The 21,038-nt window shown below is 31.2% G+C and overlaps 1 protein-coding gene across 1 annotated transcript; it reads left to right on the top strand.

Moving 5' to 3' along the window:
- Nucleotides 1-8: 8 nt before the first annotated feature.
- RpL28 (ribosomal protein L28) lies at nt 9-11,054 on the top strand. Its single transcript, XM_016062437.4, has 5 exons — nt 9-52; nt 166-275; nt 3,691-3,814; nt 7,823-7,941; nt 10,928-11,054. The coding sequence occupies exons 2-5, from the start codon at nt 177-179 to the stop codon at nt 11,012-11,014; spliced, it is 429 nt and encodes a 142-aa protein (XP_015917923.1). The 5' UTR covers nt 9-52; nt 166-176; the 3' UTR covers nt 11,015-11,054.
- The last annotated feature ends 9,984 nt before the right edge of the window (nt 11,055-21,038 follow it).

Below are 21,038 nucleotides of genomic sequence, written 5' to 3'. Positions count from 1 at the left end.
TTTCCGATTATTAGTATTGTGTTGCAGTTTCGTGATTCGTAGTACACACGTGGTAAGTTTTATAAATTGAACTTTCTAATTTTATATATATTTGTTAGTTAGAATTTCATTGCATCCAAGTAATATTTGTTTGCTTACAATTTTAACTTCCTATTTTCTTTATAGGATCCTTAAAAATGGTGGGACATAATCACAATCATTTGAACTGGATGATAGTTAGAAACTGTTCCAGTTTTTTAGTAAAGAAAAGGAATATTAAGAAGCATTTCAGCTTGGTAAATAAAATTATTTAGTTCCCAATAATATTTTTGTTAAGGGTATTTATATATTAGTTGAAGTTTGTTCGCTTCGTTTTTTCTGAAGATGTCATGGTTGTCGCAAAATTTTTTTAAAAATTAACATTAAATTTTATCTATCTTAAAATATTATTTTAATACTGTACACCATAATATTACAGAAATTCACCGTAACAATACAAATTTTATCAATAAAGTAGTATTGCTTAAAACATGTGTAAAAGTAAATATTAATACTTATGTCTTAAATATATTAGTTGTTTCACAATCGCTGTTTTAAATATATCAGGGGGACATTTCTGTATCTTGATCTATCGTATCATCGTCAAGGCTTCAAATTGATTTTAAACTTTAGTTTGCCTGATGTTAGTCAGAAGTTGTGTTGATTCTCATATCTTGATTTTTATTTAGTTTCTGCATGTGCCATAACCCTGAAGTTGCTGGGGCGTACTAGGTAGCATAGAAACGATTTTCATGAAATTTAGTTAGTTTAGTTTAGTTTTTTAATTTATTTCTCATTCGGCGTCCCCCCCCCCATAATGTCCAGAAGCTATTATGTTAACACAATGGCTGATGTGTTTCATATGGATGGTTAACAGTATTATGATAAGCACGTATGCCGCTTGGTATTAAAATTCCTCATGAGATTTCCTAGTTATATCGTTCGATTCAATTCTTTTTGTCTAAGCTTTAAAAAGCATGTCATCTAATATTATATTTCAAGCGCTCTTAATGTAATGTGTTCTTTCGTTTTTACTTTCAACGAATCAAACAGCAAACTAATTCTAAAAACTCCTCAAGCCTGCTTTGCTTCTGTAAAAACTACGAGCAGCATCAATTTACACAAAATTTGTTCGATAGGGATCTCGCCTAAAATGTTACATTTAATTTTTATTTTGGCATGAATTTTGTGTAAATTATAGAAAACTTATGAATGGTAAAATTACATGTAAAGTTAAGTTCTAATCATAATAATAAAACATCCTGGAACATTAAGCCTGTCTACCCATCACCTTGCAGTGTTTTCACTACATCGCGAGAATCTCGCATACTTTTTTCATACTTTTGCCATTTTGAATAAAATCCGTTTCACTTTTCTTACTTGATCTTTCATTATTTTGAAAATCAGTCCTTGTTATCTAGCTTCCCCACTTACCAGTATTGTTCAGAACCAATGTAAACAGCAGACCCCCCCCCCCAAACCCCTTTCAGAACACATTTCTCTACAGCTACATGTTCACCTTAGGTAAGGTTTCTTCATGTCAGATGTTAAAAATTTTTTGTGCATGAATGTAAGATGGACAAATACCTTGTTAAGGCGGCATCTTCAACTCCGTAGCGAACGAATGAAAATTGAACGGTAGAAACGGTCAAAACGAATCAAATACGGTTATTTTTCAGTCAAATAAATATAATAACTGATGAAAAAGTAGATACAGAACATTTTCCATATGATGATGCAGCAAAAATACTTAGTTGGAAGATGTAAAAAATGTATTATAATTAAAGAAATAATTTTTTTCCAAGTCAACTCTTGTTTTTTTAATTTATAGAAATCTCGCTTAACTTTTTGAAATCTCACCCTGTTTTTGAGAAATTCTCTTCCATTTTTTTCTGTAATGAAAACACTGCCTTGTAAGCATAACAAAAACAAAGATACACCGGAAGTTTTCAAAATTCCTTCTAGTTTTTAGAAGCCTGTTCTTGTTCATATTCAGTTAGCCTTCCATACTTTTTCTCTCTATTAAATTTTTCTTTTCTCATTTAAATAAGAATAGTGCCAGTTGATTAAAAAAAGTGGCCATTTAAAATATTACTGTCGTCCCTCTATTGTAACCTTTTCTTTTTATTTCAAAAAAAGTGTAAATCATGTATTAACACCACCTGGCTTGCAATAAATATGCTACTTTTTCCCCTAAACTTATGGCCAGCTAACATTCCTTTCAGCTTGTAACATTGACCACAGCATGCTATGACACGGCATGCTAGTCTTAAGGTATTCAATTTTGTTGTGGTTGAAATAAGTTTTTGTATTAAATTTCTAATCATACAGATTTTGGGATTCAGTATTATTATGTTTAGTATTTTTCAATGTAAATCTGGTATTGATTTGCTTAATAGAAAGGCATGTTTCATTATTATTTTGTCATTCATTATGGGTCGGCGACAGGTTTCTTTGCAGCATAATTTTTATTAAAATCTGATAAAAAATATTCTTATATGAGAGAAAAATAATATTCCCCACTAATAATGAAAGTGAAAAGGAAATACAAAATTTCCGTTCCGTTGAGCCTTTTTGATGATCTCCACTCGTTATACAAATTAGTAGAGATTGAATAGATTTATATAGCTTCCAACTGTGCTCATCCATGAAAAACATTTTCTAATGAATACTTAGTGTCGACCCTGCTATGAAAATTTATGTCTAAGGACTATTGAAAGGCGTGAAACTTAATGAATTGGAGGTCCAGATTCCATGAAATTAGTCAAAAAAGTGTTTTTTATAAAGTCATCCCTGATTTTACTTATGATCTACTTATTTTATTAATTTCCACTTATTATCTTTTTTATCCTGATCAGCAAGCTGGATAAAATTAAATGTTTATGAAAAATGTATAATCAAATGTTTATTTTTATAAGCAGTAAGTGTAGTTTTTAAATTTTTTAATTCATAGGTTTGAGTTACTTTATGCGGTTGTTGGACACTAAATTTTATGTGTTCCATTACATTTGAAACCTTAATCACAACTGTAAGTCTTCTGATAATTAAAATTCATGTCTTTTGATGCAAAAAATAAAGGTAGAATAGTTATTGTTGAACCAGCATTTTAATAATTTTTTGGTTAAATACTCTTGTTCCCCGTGGCAGAATTACGGCGACATTGTCGGAGAATGTTAGAGTTTTTGCAGATAGATTTTAGTCCCATTCATGTGATTTTGTCGTCTATCTTTATTTTGGAATTACTACATGAATTTTACGATTCTTAATTTATGTACAAGTTCTAATTTACTATTGTTTAATTTATTTATGAATTTAAGTTTTGTAATGATTTGCAAAATTAGAAAGGGGAAATGTCATTTTTCCACCTGCAAAATGTGAGAAAGTGCCAATAATATTAGAATTTAAAAAAATATTACTTTTACAATTAAAATTTTCTATATGTTTTTATTCTATACTATCTTGTGTAAACACAACGTTTCTGTTACTTTAATTTAGTAATAGTTATAATTAAAATTAATTTAAAGAAAAATATATTATTAATGCTAGGGAAGTTTGTCGCAGAAAGCCCGAAAAAATTCTGCCATAGGGCTCTTGTTTAAAAAAAAGTTACGTAAATTTTTTTTTCATAGGAAAATTTTTTTACATTTTAAATTATCAGAAACTTTTTTTTAGGATCCACTGAACATGAAAAAGATACATTCTCCTAGATTTTGTGGCACAATTCAGAAAAATGCTTTGATGGTAGATCCTCATCCAAGCAACAAGGGGGTGAACTTCGTATTCAAGAAGAAACATTGTGAGTAATTTAAAAGTTATTGATTTTTTTTGTATCTTTCCAGTGATTTCAATAGTTTTTTAGTATTGAAGAATGAATTTAACTCTGCAATATGTATATTGTTTTGTGATCTATTATATTTTTAATTAGATCGTGAAATTCTTGGGAAAATGAATATTTTAACGCTTTGTTGACCGATGATGACGTGGTTCTTCATTGCATTTGTGTTGACAATTTCAATTTATGAAATCCAAGGGAATATAGAATATTGCTCATAGTGCCCAAAATATAATTTCACTCTGTATTTATGAAGTTTATCAGTTTTTGTTTTACTTTCCAGATTCATTTACAAAATAATACACAGTGACTTGACATAGTATCTGTGTAAAGTTTTGTGAAAGGTCTGGTTTTTGTGAAAAAATAACCTTCTTTCAACCAGGGTCCTGCTTTTATGAACTTGTGCAAATAGGGTCCGGTTATTGCAAAAAACTTCAAGGAGTTTATACAAGATTATGCTCTGCACTGTAAAATGATATTAAAAAAATAAAATTTTCAAAAATAAACAGCAATTGCTGCTTCTAAATTACAGATGCAACATACAAATATTTGGTATTTAGCCTATACTGCTGAACGCAGAATATTAATTTCGAACGAATAATGGAAGAATTGTCTGCAGAGGACAAAACTTAATTCATATACATCCATCCTGTTTTCTGCCCTGGGAAGGGTTTATTCAATTAACAAAACAATAATGAAGATAAAAAAATTTGTGAAGGATCCTTTTTATAAAAAGATATTTTGTGAACGGTTAGTTAACGGAGGGAAATTTCTTCTAAGCAGACCCCTGTCAACAATTAATACATAAAGAGATCTGCCAACTCTTAAACTTTTGTGTTAAAACTGAAACCACCATAATATTTTTTTTTTTTTTTTTTTTTTTTTTTTTGCAACATGGTGGATTAAATGAAAAAGATACTGCTTTTAATAAAGCATGCATTTGTGATTTTTTTAGAGTGAATTATGCTAAAATAGCTGTACTGATTTGTTGTGCATCTTCACTAATTTTTTTGGGATTTTTTCGATTTCCTTGAATTAGCAATGCTGGTGTTTTTAAGGTTAAGGGGAAATTGCTATAAGTAGATTTTCATATCCACTTTTAAACACTGCACATGTATTTCACAGGCACAATAGTGATGTGTTGAAAGGCTATCAACAATGTCAACTGTCATCTATCAGAAGGTAACCCCTAGATAGAGTTAACATGTTAACTCAAGTTAACATGTCTGATATACTAGTGACTAGAAATTGTATTATTTTAGTGGAAATTACACTACATTCCTCCCCACCAAACTTTTGTCTGTGATAGAATTCGATGAACGATTACCGCTAGTAGATTCTTTGCTGTTTTTTTTGCAAATGACCAGGAAAGCTGTGTTAAGTTCACTGTGTTTTGAGAGCTGTATTGAGTTCATCAGGTTTTGAGCATTAGCTACGAGAGCCGTATTAATTTCACGCTTGTGCATTGCTATTAGCGGTCGGATGTGTGCAGAATATCACTGTGTGCGATGATAGACTGAGCAGTAACAGTGTAAGGACAATGATGCAGTTGCATATAGAAAGTCAATAGTTCAATGTGTACTATCCATCAAAGTGGGCACTGCTTTTGATATGGGAGGGTTCATATCACTTCCAAAGGTCCCCAATGTGGGAAAAAGCTATATATTAGTGAATTAGAATTGTATTGTAGTGTTAAACTACAGTGTGTTTTAAGTTTGTGCAATTGTCTGGTATAGATTTATACCAAAAATAAATATTTTTTAAAATACAGAATTGTTTTGGTGTTTCTTGTCAATCTATCTGCCAAACGCTGGTAATTTTTTAGGAGGCTACTTTATTTAGCTAGTGGCAACTGCTAAAATTACCAATTTTTAGTCTGGGAATAATATTGATTTTGCTTTATCATGGGTAAAGAGTTTAGTATGTGGAAGGATTTAATGACTGTAGAGTCAGTTTTTTATTCATTAAAGATTGAACTAAGAATGATTGTAGATTGGTATAATTTTGACGGAAAGAAATGGGCAACACATTTTATAAGTTAGTATCTTCAATGTGTTCATTTTGTTTTTTATTTTTATCATGTACGTGTCTAGTGTTACTTTATAGTACTTGTTCTAGTGTTACTTTATGATGTATGTTTATATTGCTGTATTTTTATGAGTTGGGGGAAGAAAAGCATTTAATATCGGTTTCCATTTTTTTTATTTATGATATGCGTGTAAAAAATAAAATAACTGTAATACAGGTCAACTTTGAATTTAATTGGGGTGTAGTATTTGTTTCGACTAATTTGTACGACTTAATTTGTAGAAGTAAGCATGCTCCCGAAAAGGTTAGGTGAGAAAGAAGTCATTAAACATTGGATTTAATAGAGATGTCATATTATTCCGTTTTTGACATATTGCAGAAATGGAACCAATAAGAATGTTCCATAAGTGGTTAGCGAGAAAAAATCTACAAAAATTGGGTGTAAGAACATAATAAATCTGCTCTGTTTTGAGTATATTTTCAGTTTCTTAAGCACATAATTTTTCTGTGTTTAGAGAAATTTTTGGAAAAGATTCCATATTTGCGAACTTTTACAGATAAATCCGAAATTTGTGTGGGGTTCAAAGCTTTTCTTTCATTTGCTATTTTGTGCAAATCAGAATTTTATTCAGATGTAGAGAGGAAGAATGGGCTTACACAAACGCCTATATAACTATTCTTCAGTACCAAAAATTGACAATTTACAATATATATTTTTTAATGCTATGACTCATACCGAAAATTATAAGGAAATTTGTAGCCATACATGATTTTTGGGAAGTTTCTGTTGATTTAATATTAGGTGTGCAAAGGTGCAACATTTTTCTCCCTAGTTTTTTAAAACTCAAAGAGCATGCTATACTATTCTTTTTCGCTTAAACAAACACTGAATTATTTGTCCGTGTTTGTAAATTCACTTCATTCAAAAGTGAAGGGGTTGGCACAATATATGGTCTTTTCAAAGCATTTTAAGCTCCATATATTTATATTTATTAATTTCATAATGCTTGATTGCGTTTATGTAGAATTCAGCTTTTTTTTGCTAACTGGTACTTTCATCCCTGGATTCTGTTAGAGCTAGGCTTTGGAGACTGGGTCCCTATTCTTTTTTATTTTTCTTTCTTTCTAGAAGTTGGTTTCTTGAATATAATAAATTTTAATGATTAAATATGATCATTTAATCAATTAAAAGATCATCAGTTGATCATTTCAAAAAATTATATGTATTAATTCAGGATTCCCACTACCTGGAAATAATAAGTGAGTGGTAGAAAAGAACTACTAAAGGCTACTAAATGCTTACATTTTCCTTCATTTGTAAATTACGAAATTATTCCAGACATATTTTTTGTATCCATATATATTTCCTTCAAATTATATATTTATTGATAGCTTAAAACTTCTAGATATCTCATTTATGCTACCACTTTTAAAAAAATTTCCTGACAAGGGGAACCCTGTAATTATAAAATTTTTTTGTTCAATTTGTTAATTCATTATGTTAATCAATCTGTTAATTCAATCTGTTAATCAATCTGTTAATTCATTATGTTGAGAGCATTTTGAATGACATTTTACTAAAGGTAGGACAAAATGTATAAGATATAAAAACGATAAGAATGTTTGTTACTTAAATGTAAAAATGTGTAAATGAAGTTTTTGAAATGTTTTAAACCTTAAAAAATTCTGTGTTAAAAATTTTGTCTTATTCTATAGAATAATTTAGATGGGATTGGTTAGAAAAAGATAATAAACAAGCGTATAAAGATGTTTCTGCACATGTTATGACAGTGCAATAACTAAAGCTAGGCTGCTCTTTTGAAGCATTCTTGTTAGGCAGTTCATAAAATTAAAGTAATGCAAGTGTGCTATTATTGGTAAGACAATTTTATCAGTAATTTTTGACAACTTTTTTTTAAGCCTGCCTTTGTGTACTTTTTTTAGATCATCATAAACCTTCAAGAACTTTACAAGTTACTCCACTTACCAAAGATGCTCGTAGAACCATGAATAGCATAAAGAAGTTTGTAAATAAGAACCGTTACAGGAAGGACATTAAAATGGTGAGATTTCCCCTTATTGTTTATTTTCCTTTATTTCAATAAAATAGTTTTCAATGAAAAAGAACGAAACCTTTTCTTCGTGGGATTTGAATTGTAATAAATCAAATTTGTAGTTCAATGAGTGAAACATTTCAGTCTTTTGCTTTATAAGTTTTGCTTTGATAGCTTTTTCAGTTGTTGCTATGGAATCCTGCATGGTTTTAAGAAACCCAATATTTTTAATGCAATGTTGCAGAATGCAAATTCAATCACTTTTACTGCTTAACTTCGAAAATTTCGTCATCAATACAGGTGACGTTAAGATTATATTTTTATTGATAATGTTTTTTAAAATCCTGATATATTTAATAAGATATTATGACTCATGGGTTTTAAATTGTGCATTTTATTTGTCCCTTATAGTTTATTTATTGCTAGCTTTGTGCCAATTTTAGCATAATTATAAATGATTTGACCTTTTTTTAAAATTTATTTTAAGGCAGTTATTGCTACTCTTTTCCGTGTGTAGTTTTACAACGATTTTTTACTAAAAGTGGGAAGTGGTTTCTTTTTCACACGGTTTATTTCTGTCCATTTCTTCGAGTTATTTTTTGGCGGTTAATGCTGTGCATTCCCTAAGCTTTTTAAAAATTCTGATTTCCGTTAGGACGTAAATTTTAATCTGCAGATTTAAATAATTACTTATTGCCATATTGATTTTTAATATAAAATTTAAAGTTTTCTCTTCCATTATTGCTAGCTGTGCTTTTCAATGTAGTTTTGACGATCCCATTATTTTTACTGTGCTGTTATTACAACTCTGCAGTTTCTAAATGTACATTTGAATAATCCCTTTTTGAAGTTTTTTATTTGGGTCCATTACATCGTAAGTCCAAGTTATTTTCCCATCTTTTATTTATTTTTTTTTGGGGGGGGGGGTAATCTGCATACATTTGTGTGTGGTATTTATAGTCCTGATATTGTAATACAATACAATGTTGCCACTCCACAGAAAAAACCTGTAAAAGACAGGGAATTTAAAGATTGCCAACATTACCAGGAAAAATGCAAGGAATTTTGTTTTTTATTTTCACCTTTTAGAAAATAGTGACCACTCGAAAGTGCAATGTATGGGATATTTAAGGAAGCTATTTCAGCTATACTAAATTATTTCATTTACTACAGCATTATTTTAGTATGTGCAGCTAGCTGTTCCTACTTTTACTCTTAAGTTTTTCCAGCAACTAAAGTTAGTATAGTTAGCCCAATATGGCTCATACAAGAGCACGGTAATTCTTTCATCTTAACTCATTGTGTATAATACGTACAGGGAATTTTTTTCAAGATTTGAGTGGCAACCTTGCATCTATCAGCCTAAATTTCAACCATTTGTATTATTAGCTGGTAAATTGAATAAAAAAAAATTGTCAAACAAGCATTGTGATGTAAACTGCTTCTACGTAATTGTAAAATCTGGTTGACGTATACACAATAATACCGTGGCAATTTCATCACATTTTGATTAGTTTTTCGGCAGTTATTTGGCCTCTAAAATTTTTTTAAAATTCCCATATGAAGAACATTAGGCTATTACGATATTCAATTCATGGCGATTTCATTGCAATTTATCTTCGTGGGATGATATTTTTTCGTTCGGAAAGTTCACATCGATATAGCATGCAGATATATACCTTATCTATACTACTAGATAATATATATACTGCACAAGCTTTCCAAATGACTTAATAAGTTTTTCGGCAGTTATAATTCAGTTTATAATTTTTCGCCTGTTGTGCATGGTTTTTATAAGATTTAATACGACGTTCGAATTTGAGTTATCACTTTAAGGCTTTCGATTTGCGGCAATTCTGTCATAACCGACGTCGTTTGATGATAGTTTTTCTGGCTGTTATTTATCATATTTTAGGAATGGTTTTCCACACTCCGCTGTATTTAATACATTACTACAACACTTAAATATCGAATTGGAGTTATTACGTGACAAACAAGATTCACAGCGAATCCATCGTACATCCTTGTCATTTCCAGCTAATGCAACCTCTTTTTTTCTTATTTTGATAATCTGTACGATGTTATTGTGGCAAGTAAGTTTTTTGACTAATGGGTTTTTTTTTTTTTTTTTTTAATATTTACATGCACAATTTAGATCTATTCAATTGTAAATCCACCCGGCAACTGTTTGTTTCTTGACTTTCCTCATGGTTTTTTAGATTCCAATGTAATTATTACAATGTTACAACTTGTGAATTTCAATCACTTGTTTTTTTTTCATTCATTTTGACACAGTTTTTAAAATTCCAATATAAGTTATGGCATGCAACATTTTCAAAATTCGAAAATTACTCATTTTAAAACCAAATTATAGAATGTGTGAATTTAACTGAAGAAATACTTTTAATTTAAACTAATTATCTTTTCAAAAAAAGTTTTTTTTAAATTATGAAATTAAGAACTTTGCATATTTTACGTGCCTTAAAAGTTATGCCCTTTTTTGTGATATTTGTCCTTATCAAATTCTATTGCCCTTTTTCAGGTTAAGAGTGAGCACTGTGTGTGTATGTATATATGTGTGTGTATATTCATATAGTATATATAAATAATAGATTAATTTTTATAAAGGAACGTTTTTTAAAAATGTATTAGTTACTTCATTTTTTCAATGAATTCTAATAATAAGATATTTAATTTTCTGCCAATATATTTACTTTTGTTTTAAATATATTCACTAATAAAACAAATCATATCATCGATACTTAGTGTATTGAAGTGTACAAAAGTATTTACTAAATGAAGTTTTTTCTTATCAATTAGGATGTTTTGGGCTTTTGTGTCTGATCTCAGTCAAGACCTCTGATTTTTTTCTTAGTCAGTGTATGAATCTGAGAACCTGTGCTCAGTTTGCGTACTATTTTTATTGTGCAGTGCATTCTTAAATCTGCATCTAATCTTTTTTTAACATAACTAATTTATGTTATTTTTGTTTCAGTTGGCTCTTAGACGTGCAAGTGCTATCATAAAAAGCCAGAAACCAATTGTCCCAAAAAAGAAAGTTTTCAAGAAGAAACCTGAATAACTTGAAAAATTGTATTTAATAAAATAATTGAAAAAACTCACCTTTGATTTTGTGTTGAATGATAGTTCTACAGTTAATTTTTGTATTAATAATGATGCTTGCTTGTGTCTTAAAATTTTTTGAACTACCTACAGGGTTGGCATAATTTAAATCACCTGTTTTTGTTTTAAATTAAGTAAAATAATTTTTATCCAGTATTATCACAATCAATACATTCTTTAGTCTGATTTCAGTAATAACTTTTTTTCTCCCTAAGGTATATTAAAAATATGAGTGCTAATAATTACACAAAATAACTGTATTTAATTTGATTTAAGAAAATTAATATCTATAAGAAAAATTAATATTTAAAAATACATTGTTTAAGTGGCGATTTTCTTTTAGAAATCATAGTTCGTTAAGTTCCCTGGATTTCGAGAGCTAGAACTGTTTTTTTCTAACCATTTGCAATTTTTGAAGATCATTGATGAAAATTATAGAAAGATGTTTGTCTCAGTTGAGAAAAAAAGTAAGAGGAACGCTAAAGACTTAAGATATTTTTAGAAAAAATACTATGTTTGAGGAACAAAAAAAAAATTTACATATTGTACAATTTAAATACATATATACGGGAATAAAACTCATTAATAATAATATATATTGAGCAGGGATATTCATTGGCGAAGTAATTTCAACTTTTTTGTTGTACAGATTACACAATCCCAAGCCCATGTACTTATGTTGTGGACCAGAGAATCAGGAAAACGTTTTATTTTGCTCAAAATTTGGTTTAACAATTTTAAATGTGGTTTATAGGGTTGCCACTGGCGTTTAAGCCTGAAGCAAAAATATTTACAAGTGGTGATTTTCTAGATTTAAATACCTGTTTCCTTATCTATTGTTCATATGTTACTGTTAAAACCTGAAGTCTGATAAATCCTAGGATTTGAATGTTTCAATTTTGGTTGACCAAACTTTTGCAGTAAAACCTAAGAGTTGCTAATGCCTTTTGGTAAAAGGCTAATCAAAGGATTATTTAGATAGGATTTTCCGTTTCTCAGATATATTGAATATTGTTCCGTTCCTGGGGGCTATTAAAAATTGTCCAATCATGGTGAGTAAATTCGTGACCACGAGACAACTTTTCCCATCAACAGTCAGTATCGGCAAGAAATGGGTGATGCGTGAATTACCAACATTAATTCATATCGCAAATTAGATTCTTAAAGATAAATTATTACTGATTGAAAAATTTAAACCACTGCCAGCTGCTTACTTAATTGGAGGAGTGCCATATATTGTGTTCTTCGCCTATCTAAACAGGGCGATTTTATCTTGATTCGAGACACTTATTATCGTACACTAATTATTTTCAAAATTTAGATAAGGATTATTTTTATTTGTAAATTGAATTAAAAGAATATTTTATTAAACAAAGGAATGTTGACATTCATATATAGGGTGCCCGATTTATACGAAATTTAAAGTAAACATGAATGTCAGACAGTTGTTTTTATCAGACAACTTATATTTGCTTGAAATTAAATTCTTTTAAATAATTCTTTTCTTTTATTATAATTTTTATTAATCAACTTAGTAATTTATTTTGAATAATACTAAGCTGATGCTTTTCAAAATTTACATTGCATTAGATTTGGCTCGTCAAGGACTTTAATTTGCAATTAAAAATTTTTTTTCATTTTCTAGAAAAAAGTATGGGGCCGATTTTCTGGTTTTGGATATGAATTAGCTATTGTTTTAAATTTTACAATAGGCGATGCAATTTTCACATATTTTAAGGATATCATCAGTGATAATTCTTAACTAATAGCTCTTTTTAAGTAGAAAAATAAGTAGTTGCACGCAGGGCTAAAAATCCGGATTTTTCGCTAACAGTGATCCGGAGATCGAAGGTTCAGACGTTTCAAAAAATCATTGATCACAGAAGTTTCCGGAAATCAAATTTTCAAAGGTGGAACTTGAAAACACATTTTATTTGTTTGTGAGGGAGAGCCAGATATATACTTTATAAGCTTATATTCATTTTTTATCAGTAAATAATTGTTATAAGCATAAACTCAAGAAGGAAAGACATATTTGTAGATTTTAATTACTTCTCCAGGTCATCGTAGGTATGTGTAAAATTTTAAAAATACTTAAAGTAAACTAAGAAATATTGAGAAAAAGGAAGAAAAACATGCTTGAATTTTTTCTCAAGAAATTTTCCGGAATTTTGACTTCGGCTCACAATTACTTCTGTGCACGTATTTAATTATTTTATATTCGCTATATATGCTTGACAGGTCAGCTCTGATAGTATAGGTGCCTTAGGTTTTAGCAAACGTCACCAAATTCATACTTTTAAAGTTCTCTGATACCACACGCTTTTTTTTAGCCATGATATTTTTTTTTTAAACGTATTTAAAAGCAAAACTTACGGGAAGTGGAACTAATTCGTTTAGGCTAAACGTAAAAATTCGCCATACTACCATTGCCGACAATGATGCTTACTTAATCTTGGTGTCCCGCAGTGGACTGATCGTTAAGACACGGTTCCCAGCAAATCACCGAAGTCAAGCATCACTGGCTGCGGGTCGGTGACCACTTGGATCAGTCTGCGTAGAGACGGAGGGTGTGCGGTATTGGTCCTCGTTAAACTGTACTGCCGTAAAGTGCTCGACTTCGCGCGCAGGTCGTCGGGCTACCGAAGCGGAGGTGCCATCCCCTCCGCAGAGGATCAAAATTGTGATGGCATGTCTTCGGATCATCCTCCGGGATGTTTCCCAGACCGTCGCCAATAGCCCATTGTGCAGCTCTAGTGCAACGTAAATTAACAACAACAACTACTTAATCTTGGTGATATGTATTTGATAGAATTAAAAATAATTTAAGATGCTAAATATCTAAAGTAAAGGAGAAAAGATGCGTATTCGTTTTTGGGAACCGTAAAAACTCCATATTATTTTTGACACTAATGCTTAATTAAACATTCGTTGAACAGCAGACCTAATTTTGGGTTTACGAACAAACCAGTGTCTGAGGTTCACTCCCTGAAGTTAGCTAGGGTAAATTCAGCGTGGAAGCATCCACCAGATCATGATTGGTATGTCGCCAAATGCCCCGGATTATCCCTGCAGTGCACTTGTTCTAGATTTGCTCAAACAGCTTTTTCAAGACTTAGGACCGGCCATATAAAGTGTTTGACCTTCAGAGCGAAGGAAAAGACTTATGCCTATTGTCATTGCTCGGCCATCGCTTCTCCATCCCATCCTTTGGATTGCATTGGTGCTTCTGTGAGGCAACTGATGAGTGGTGGACAGGGATGAGATTTTTCCGCTTTTTAGCAGATTTCCGCTTTTTTCACTTTTATCTCTTAAATTTCAGCTTTTTTTTTTATCAAAAATTCAGATTTTCTAAAAATTTCATTTTTTTTATAAGTATTCCGCTTTTTCAGAAAATTCACCGATTTTTAAAGAGAAGCAGAAAATTCAAACTACATAGCTACTAATCCTTTCTCATTTTTACTTATTTTACCTATTTTCTCCCCTTTTACACCCAGCAGATGATTTTCCGAATTTTTTACCCGCCCTCCAGATAGATCCGATTTTCATAGTTCAAACGACGCTGCTTCTGACAAGCCTTTTAGAGGTCCCAAAGCCTGGAATCTGCTAATATCTCGATTCTTATTCACACGATTTTAATATCAAACATAGCTTTTCATATTTGCGTGTTGCGATTCTTATTCACGCGATTTGAATATTGTACGTTGCGATTCTTATTTACGAGATTTAAAAATCCGATATTGTGATTCGTATTTACGTCTTTTTAAAAACCTATGTAGCGATTCGTATTCACGCAAGTTTAAAATTCAATGTGTTGATTTGCTCATGCGGTTTATAATATCAAAACGTTGATTTTCGTATTTATACGCGATTTTAAAATAAGGATTGGGATTCGCATTCACGCATTCTAAAAGTTATGCATCATAATTCTTATTTATGCAATCTAGAAATTACTCATCATGATTCGTATTTACGCTATCTAAAAATTATGACTCGTGATTTGTATTTACGCGTTTTAAAAATTCTATATCCCAGTTTGTATTTTCTCATTTTCAAAATCGTATATCTAGTTTCATATTCATGTGATTTCAAAATCCATAATTGTTATTCATATTCACGCAATATTAAGATCAACTATCGCGATTCTTGTAAGAAGTAAATTTTTCTTTTAATTAGTTACTATAAAGGTGACTGTTTTTCTAACGACGATTATTAGTATTTGTAAGTGTTACAACATCAGAGAAACTGGAAGGGAATAAATTCAAAACTTACATTCTGTGCTTGCAAAGAAGAAAAAATAGGATTTGTCACAAGATGTTTGAAGATGGACTAATGACTAAATATAGCAAACATAAAAGATATAGCAAACAAAAACAATCACTTAAAAGGGATTTAATTAAAAAAAATTGGGGGGAAAAGAGTTAATTAACTAATCATCAAAATTTTTTTTTATAATTGCTGTTATTTATGCTATAAAATGCAAAATTCTTATCAAGTAAAAAACAATTATCTAAACAGTTGCTGATTGTCATGTAATTTTTCAAACTAAAATAGCAATTTTTGTATGTTAAGGAGTTACTATATATTTCTACTTCACTGTTATTGATATGTTTCAGAGGGCTGTAGTTAGATTAGATTATAATATGAACATAATGATTCGGTCCATTGTTAAAGTTTTTTTTTCCAATATAATTTAAAAAGTAATATTACTGATATATTTGCTATAAATCACATAACAGTATTTATTAAAAGAAATGAAATATTAATTTATATTCTCAGTAGTTTTAATTTGCTAAACCAGGTAGTTTTTCAAGTAGTAATTGTTTCTTATGTGAGCTGAGGAAAAATATAATTTCCAGTTTTATTTTTTCAATTGGTAATTTTTTTTCCCACTAAATGTTGAGTATCAATGTAATCGTTTTTATAATAATAGATTAGTACACAATTGTATGTCAACACATTATTTATTACCTTAAACTGTCTGGAATTTATTATTAAAGGGTTGTGCTTGCGTAAAATTTACCATCGTAGAAATTCAGCTTTTTTGCGTTTTGGCTAATCTCATCCCTGGGTGGAGAGACTGTCTATGACTTGCTGATGCGATATGATCTTCTGGACTTGGTCTAGGGCTCTAGACCAAGGGGATAAGTAACAACAACGAACAAACTAATTATTTTGACCACAATCTAGATAACAAGGGAACTCCTGGATCAACATGTAGAGGAAAAACTTTATCTGACGGCCAGGGAATTCTAACCCATGATCCGTCTCCCACTGAGGATATTTTACTTCAGCAATGAGGTGGGTGCAAGCCGGGTGCGGAATTCGTACCGACTGCCATCGCTGGGATTCGAACTCAATGGAAGGCGAACGCCTTATCCCGTCAGCCACCATGGCCCAATATGTATTAATTTATTACCATCGTTGAACAGCCGACCCAGTTTTGGGTTTATGACTACTGATGTTCCACTCCGTAGCCTTGTAACTTTGAACCCAATCCAGAAGACAAGGTAACTCCAGAACCAAGTATTGGGAGAAATTTGTCTTCGAGGATGACTCTTTTATGAAACTAACCTGCATTTAAGTTATATGGTGAAAAAAAACTTCCACGGTTAGCCTGAGGGAAATGGGGGTCTAACCCATGATCTGTATACCACTGAGGACATCTTAGGTTAGGGGAAAACAGATTTTTCCGTGTACTAACTCTGCTGGGAAAGATCCCGTACTTTCATGCGTTATAGTTGTAAACGTTCAAATCGTAGATATTTCTTTCAGTTAGAAACTGACTCCAAACAAAGTACCCGTAAGATCTGCTTGATAGTTTTACGAAATCTTTCAACGGGATTAGACTTCGGGTGATGAAATAGAACTATGCCGAACCTTTGTACCAAATCGATCAAAAAACTCAATTGTTAGCATGCTCATAAGAGAAGTTCCTTGATCACTCTGGACATCTCGTGGGAAAAAAGTTCTACAAAAAATATTTATTAGTGCATCAGTCACCGACACAGATCAATACCTCCTAGAAAAGAGAAGGCCTTGGCACGGGTTACCATAAACTAGAAATTTGATCCTTTAGTAGTCCAAACGTAATGACTTGTTTCGTATTTTCCACCACTGCGCAACTTAGTAACCCGAATGTAGTGACATCTTTCTTCTTTTTCATCGACTGCGCAGTTTATGTTCGTTACGTCGGACTACTAAATCAATTAGTGCTGGGGCCTTCGTTCTTTTAGGAGGTGTTGAACAGATCCAGATATCATTCACTGGGATTGCATCAGGATATTTTGACGTCATACAAATGGCTGTAATTAAGTATTTCTTTCCACCTGGCGTGGTGAGCAAAGGACCAACTGCATTAACGTTTAGTTTTGAGAATATTTTCTGTATGACCGGTACAATTTTTAAAGGAGCCTTAATTGGGTATAATATGAAAAAAGCACAACTACTTCCACTTACTAGGAATAACATTTACATTTTAGTTTAATTAATAAACTGAATTTTAAATATGCTTACTAAATTCATAAACTTCGGTAAAACAACAATATAAATTATTTCCAAAGGAACTAGACTAATACAATTTCAACCTGGCGAGTAGCGACTTATAACAAGACACTTCGTTTGATGCTTTTACTTATTGCTAGAAATCAGGTTCGCAGAAAATGCTGTTTACTAGTTAAATTTAGTAGGAATAACACGATCTGTGACGTAGGGTATATTATACCCAATTATCATTTGGTTTTCCCGCTGTTTGACAACTATCGCATGTTCGTACGAATTCTTTCTCCTCTTTATATCATTTTGGCCAAAAATAATATCGTGCCAGTCTGTCTTTGGATTTGGTTACGCAATGGTGTCCGGAACTATTTTCATGACATAACTTTAAAATTCGGCTTCTAAATTCCTCAGGTATAACTAGAAGTTTTAATTATTTCTCCTTACCGTCTTTCTTGGCACTTAAAAGGAAGTTTTTTTCCAGCAAGGTAGAGATGTTTACTGTTTTGATTCTGAATACCTCCTTCCTCAGTTTTAAAAAGTGATTCTAACTCGGAACTTTCCTGTTGTGCTTTAACAAATTTATCGTGAGCTAACCGTATCAAGAAAAGTTCATCAGAATTGGTATCTAAAGTTGGTAATATTTCACTCATTTTTGAAAAAAATGCATCCGTTTCCAACACAGATTCATTATCTTTTTCATCTACGATAAATTCCTGAGTTACATTATTTTGTTTAGATAAGTCTCCGATAGCTTGCGTATTTCGCTGCTCATATTCTTTATTTCCAGCTTTTGAACGAGTTTTCGATCTGGTATTAACTGCGTCTAACTCTGAAATTTGTATAGGCGCAATTTGTAGATTTGGCAGATTAGCAGCCCTTCTGTTCCTAATACGTTTTTTCGACCTTTATCCAACTCACTTCTAACTACAGCCGCTTTGGTTACAATGTCGCCACACTGTCCAGATATCGAAACTCTTGCTAATGGCAAACAAGTTGGGCCTTCATTTAATTGTCGTTGTACCCACACAGTTTCGCCAGTAAACATATCTGGTTAACAGTAAACATGCCATAGATTTGCCATAAAAAAGTGCCACAGGATATTTCTATGGGGTTTTGCCTATGGTGAAATTTTGCCATGTACGTATAGCAAAACTTTATAGGAATATCCTATGGCATTTTTTTAAATGGCAAATTTTTGCCATGCACGTATAGCAAAATTTTGCCAAACGTATATGGCAAAATTTTACCATAGGCAAAACTCCATAGGAATATCCTCAATTTTTAATATGGCAAATTTTTGCTTTAAAACTAAGATGCGCTACAACTTATGAAGAAATATTTTTCCATAACCTTTGGAAATATTTTTCCATAACCATACAATAAAAGAGGATTGCAGAATTGTATTGGTACAATTTTGTCAGAAAAAATTTATATAAAATCTAAAATATGGCACGCTATATTTCGCGAGTTCTGAATGAGTAAAAGGTTTGTAAATTACAGGCTTCGAAAGATACTGCATCTGAATACTTGTAAAAACTAAATAAAGAGCATTATAAAAGCAAATATATAACTTTCCCTCTTCGTCTAATCTTGGGGGACCACCTATTGGCATGAAGGCAGTTAGATGTTTATATGCATTTTGGTCTTTTCTAGTGAAAAACCCCAAACTTATAAAGTCTCAGAAAACAATACTAAGATTAGTTTCATGTAAAAATGTCAACCTTTGAAAGTTGCATGGCCTCAGCACTTCAATTATTAGGTCTACAACTTCCGTTCTCATTGATATAAAAAGTTCTTTGTTTTCATTTGAAGCAGAATATTAGTTTTTAGCTCTTTATATTACTATTTTGTTCTAGAAATGTTAAATTATTTTTTGGAATTGAAATTGATTTATAAAAAGAAATTCATTTAGTTCATTACCTAAAATTTATTTGATTTTAAAGACCTTTTTTTCATGGGAAGGTAAATAGGATTTTCGAAATCTTATTTTCTGTAACGAATTTTCCATTAAATTTAACTTTTATGCTTAACAATAACTGAATTAATAAGTACTAGGAGGCTCCGCCCCCTGCTCTTTAACGCTCGCCAACCCCCAAGAATTGCTACGCAATCCTATGTGGTTCACGCCGTGAACCATGGCTCGCTGCTCTCGCTCGCCAATGAACACAATGTTCTAGCACAAAGACATAATATATTATCATCAAAGACATAGTATTTTATCATCAAAGACATAGTATTGTACTTATGTAGAAGAATTCTATCAATGTTCTTAATGGCTTTTAAAAAAAGTATATTAGCTATTTAGATTGTACATGGTGAAAAAATCAAAACATTAGCTAAATAAGAAACATATTAGCAAAATAAATTATCAAATATTGCTTCACTAATATTCTGCATTTTAAAGCGTGAAAATTCAATGCGTAAATAAACGCGAAATATAAAAAAAATTCAATGCATTCAATACAAACACTTAAACGTTTTTTAGACGTTTAGGTAGCTCCCAGTAGAAAAATATCAATTTAACAGCAGCCTTTTAAAGCATTCTCACTTTAATTAATTAATTAATTTCTAATTGAGTTTAAACTAAATATTGTCATGTTTTTAGTGCATGAATCTGAATTGAACAACCTGATAATGCTTACTCTGGTTATTGTTATCTGGTTGCTCACTACGTGCTCTTGCGCGCCGAATCCAATCAATTAAAAATGAAAACTGTTGCCAGCGCGAGAAAAGAAATATCATCGGTTTTATTGATACATACATACATACATACGTACGTATTAGCGTTTTATATAATATAGATGTTTATGTAAATAAACTGAATCAAAAATGATTAAATGAAAGAAAGCATAAACCATGAGAGAAAATATAGCTCCTGGTCTCTCCCCTTGACCCCCATAAAGCAAAGCGTTGGTGTAAACAAAGCGCGTCATTGCTTTGTTTTATTTATATTTTGAAGTTATCACTAGATGGCATCAGAAGATGAAAAAAAAAAAACTTCCCATCGACATTTAGAAATTAATGAAATTGGTGGGAAATATACTTACCAAACTTTGTAAAGGAGCAAAACAACGAAATAAAACTTGACATTTATGATGATTTTGATGTCTAACCCTTTCTTAATGACCTTATTTGTATATCAATATAGAAATTGTTATGGAATTCAGCAGTAGTTATAATTTTATAATTCTTGCTCAAAAAGTGGCGATCCTCTTAGAATTTCCTGGCATTCTAAATGTATAGTCCGGATTAAAGAATAAAAATGTCCAAGTTTTTATTTGGATATAAGTGGGGCATATATTTTTGTCACATAATCACACAAAGGGCTTAACAAGAATTAATGCTGCTTCTGACAAAATTAAACTGAAAGAAAAAAATGCATTTTATATACATATAAATAATGCTTTCACTTTTTAATTCCTGGAAGGATAGCTTAATTCTTTAATTGACCAGCGGCTGTTTAATTCTCCTTCGGGGCAAGGTAA

This window comes from Parasteatoda tepidariorum, chromosome 7 (genome assembly GCF_982258835.1).
Source record: "Parasteatoda tepidariorum strain Cologne lab strain chromosome 7, Ptep-v5.0, whole genome shotgun sequence".
Taxonomy (NCBI): Eukaryota; Metazoa; Arthropoda; class Arachnida; order Araneae; family Theridiidae; genus Parasteatoda; species Parasteatoda tepidariorum.
Note: the sequence above shows the minus strand (reverse complement) of the source record. Positions and strands in the feature narration are given on the sequence as shown.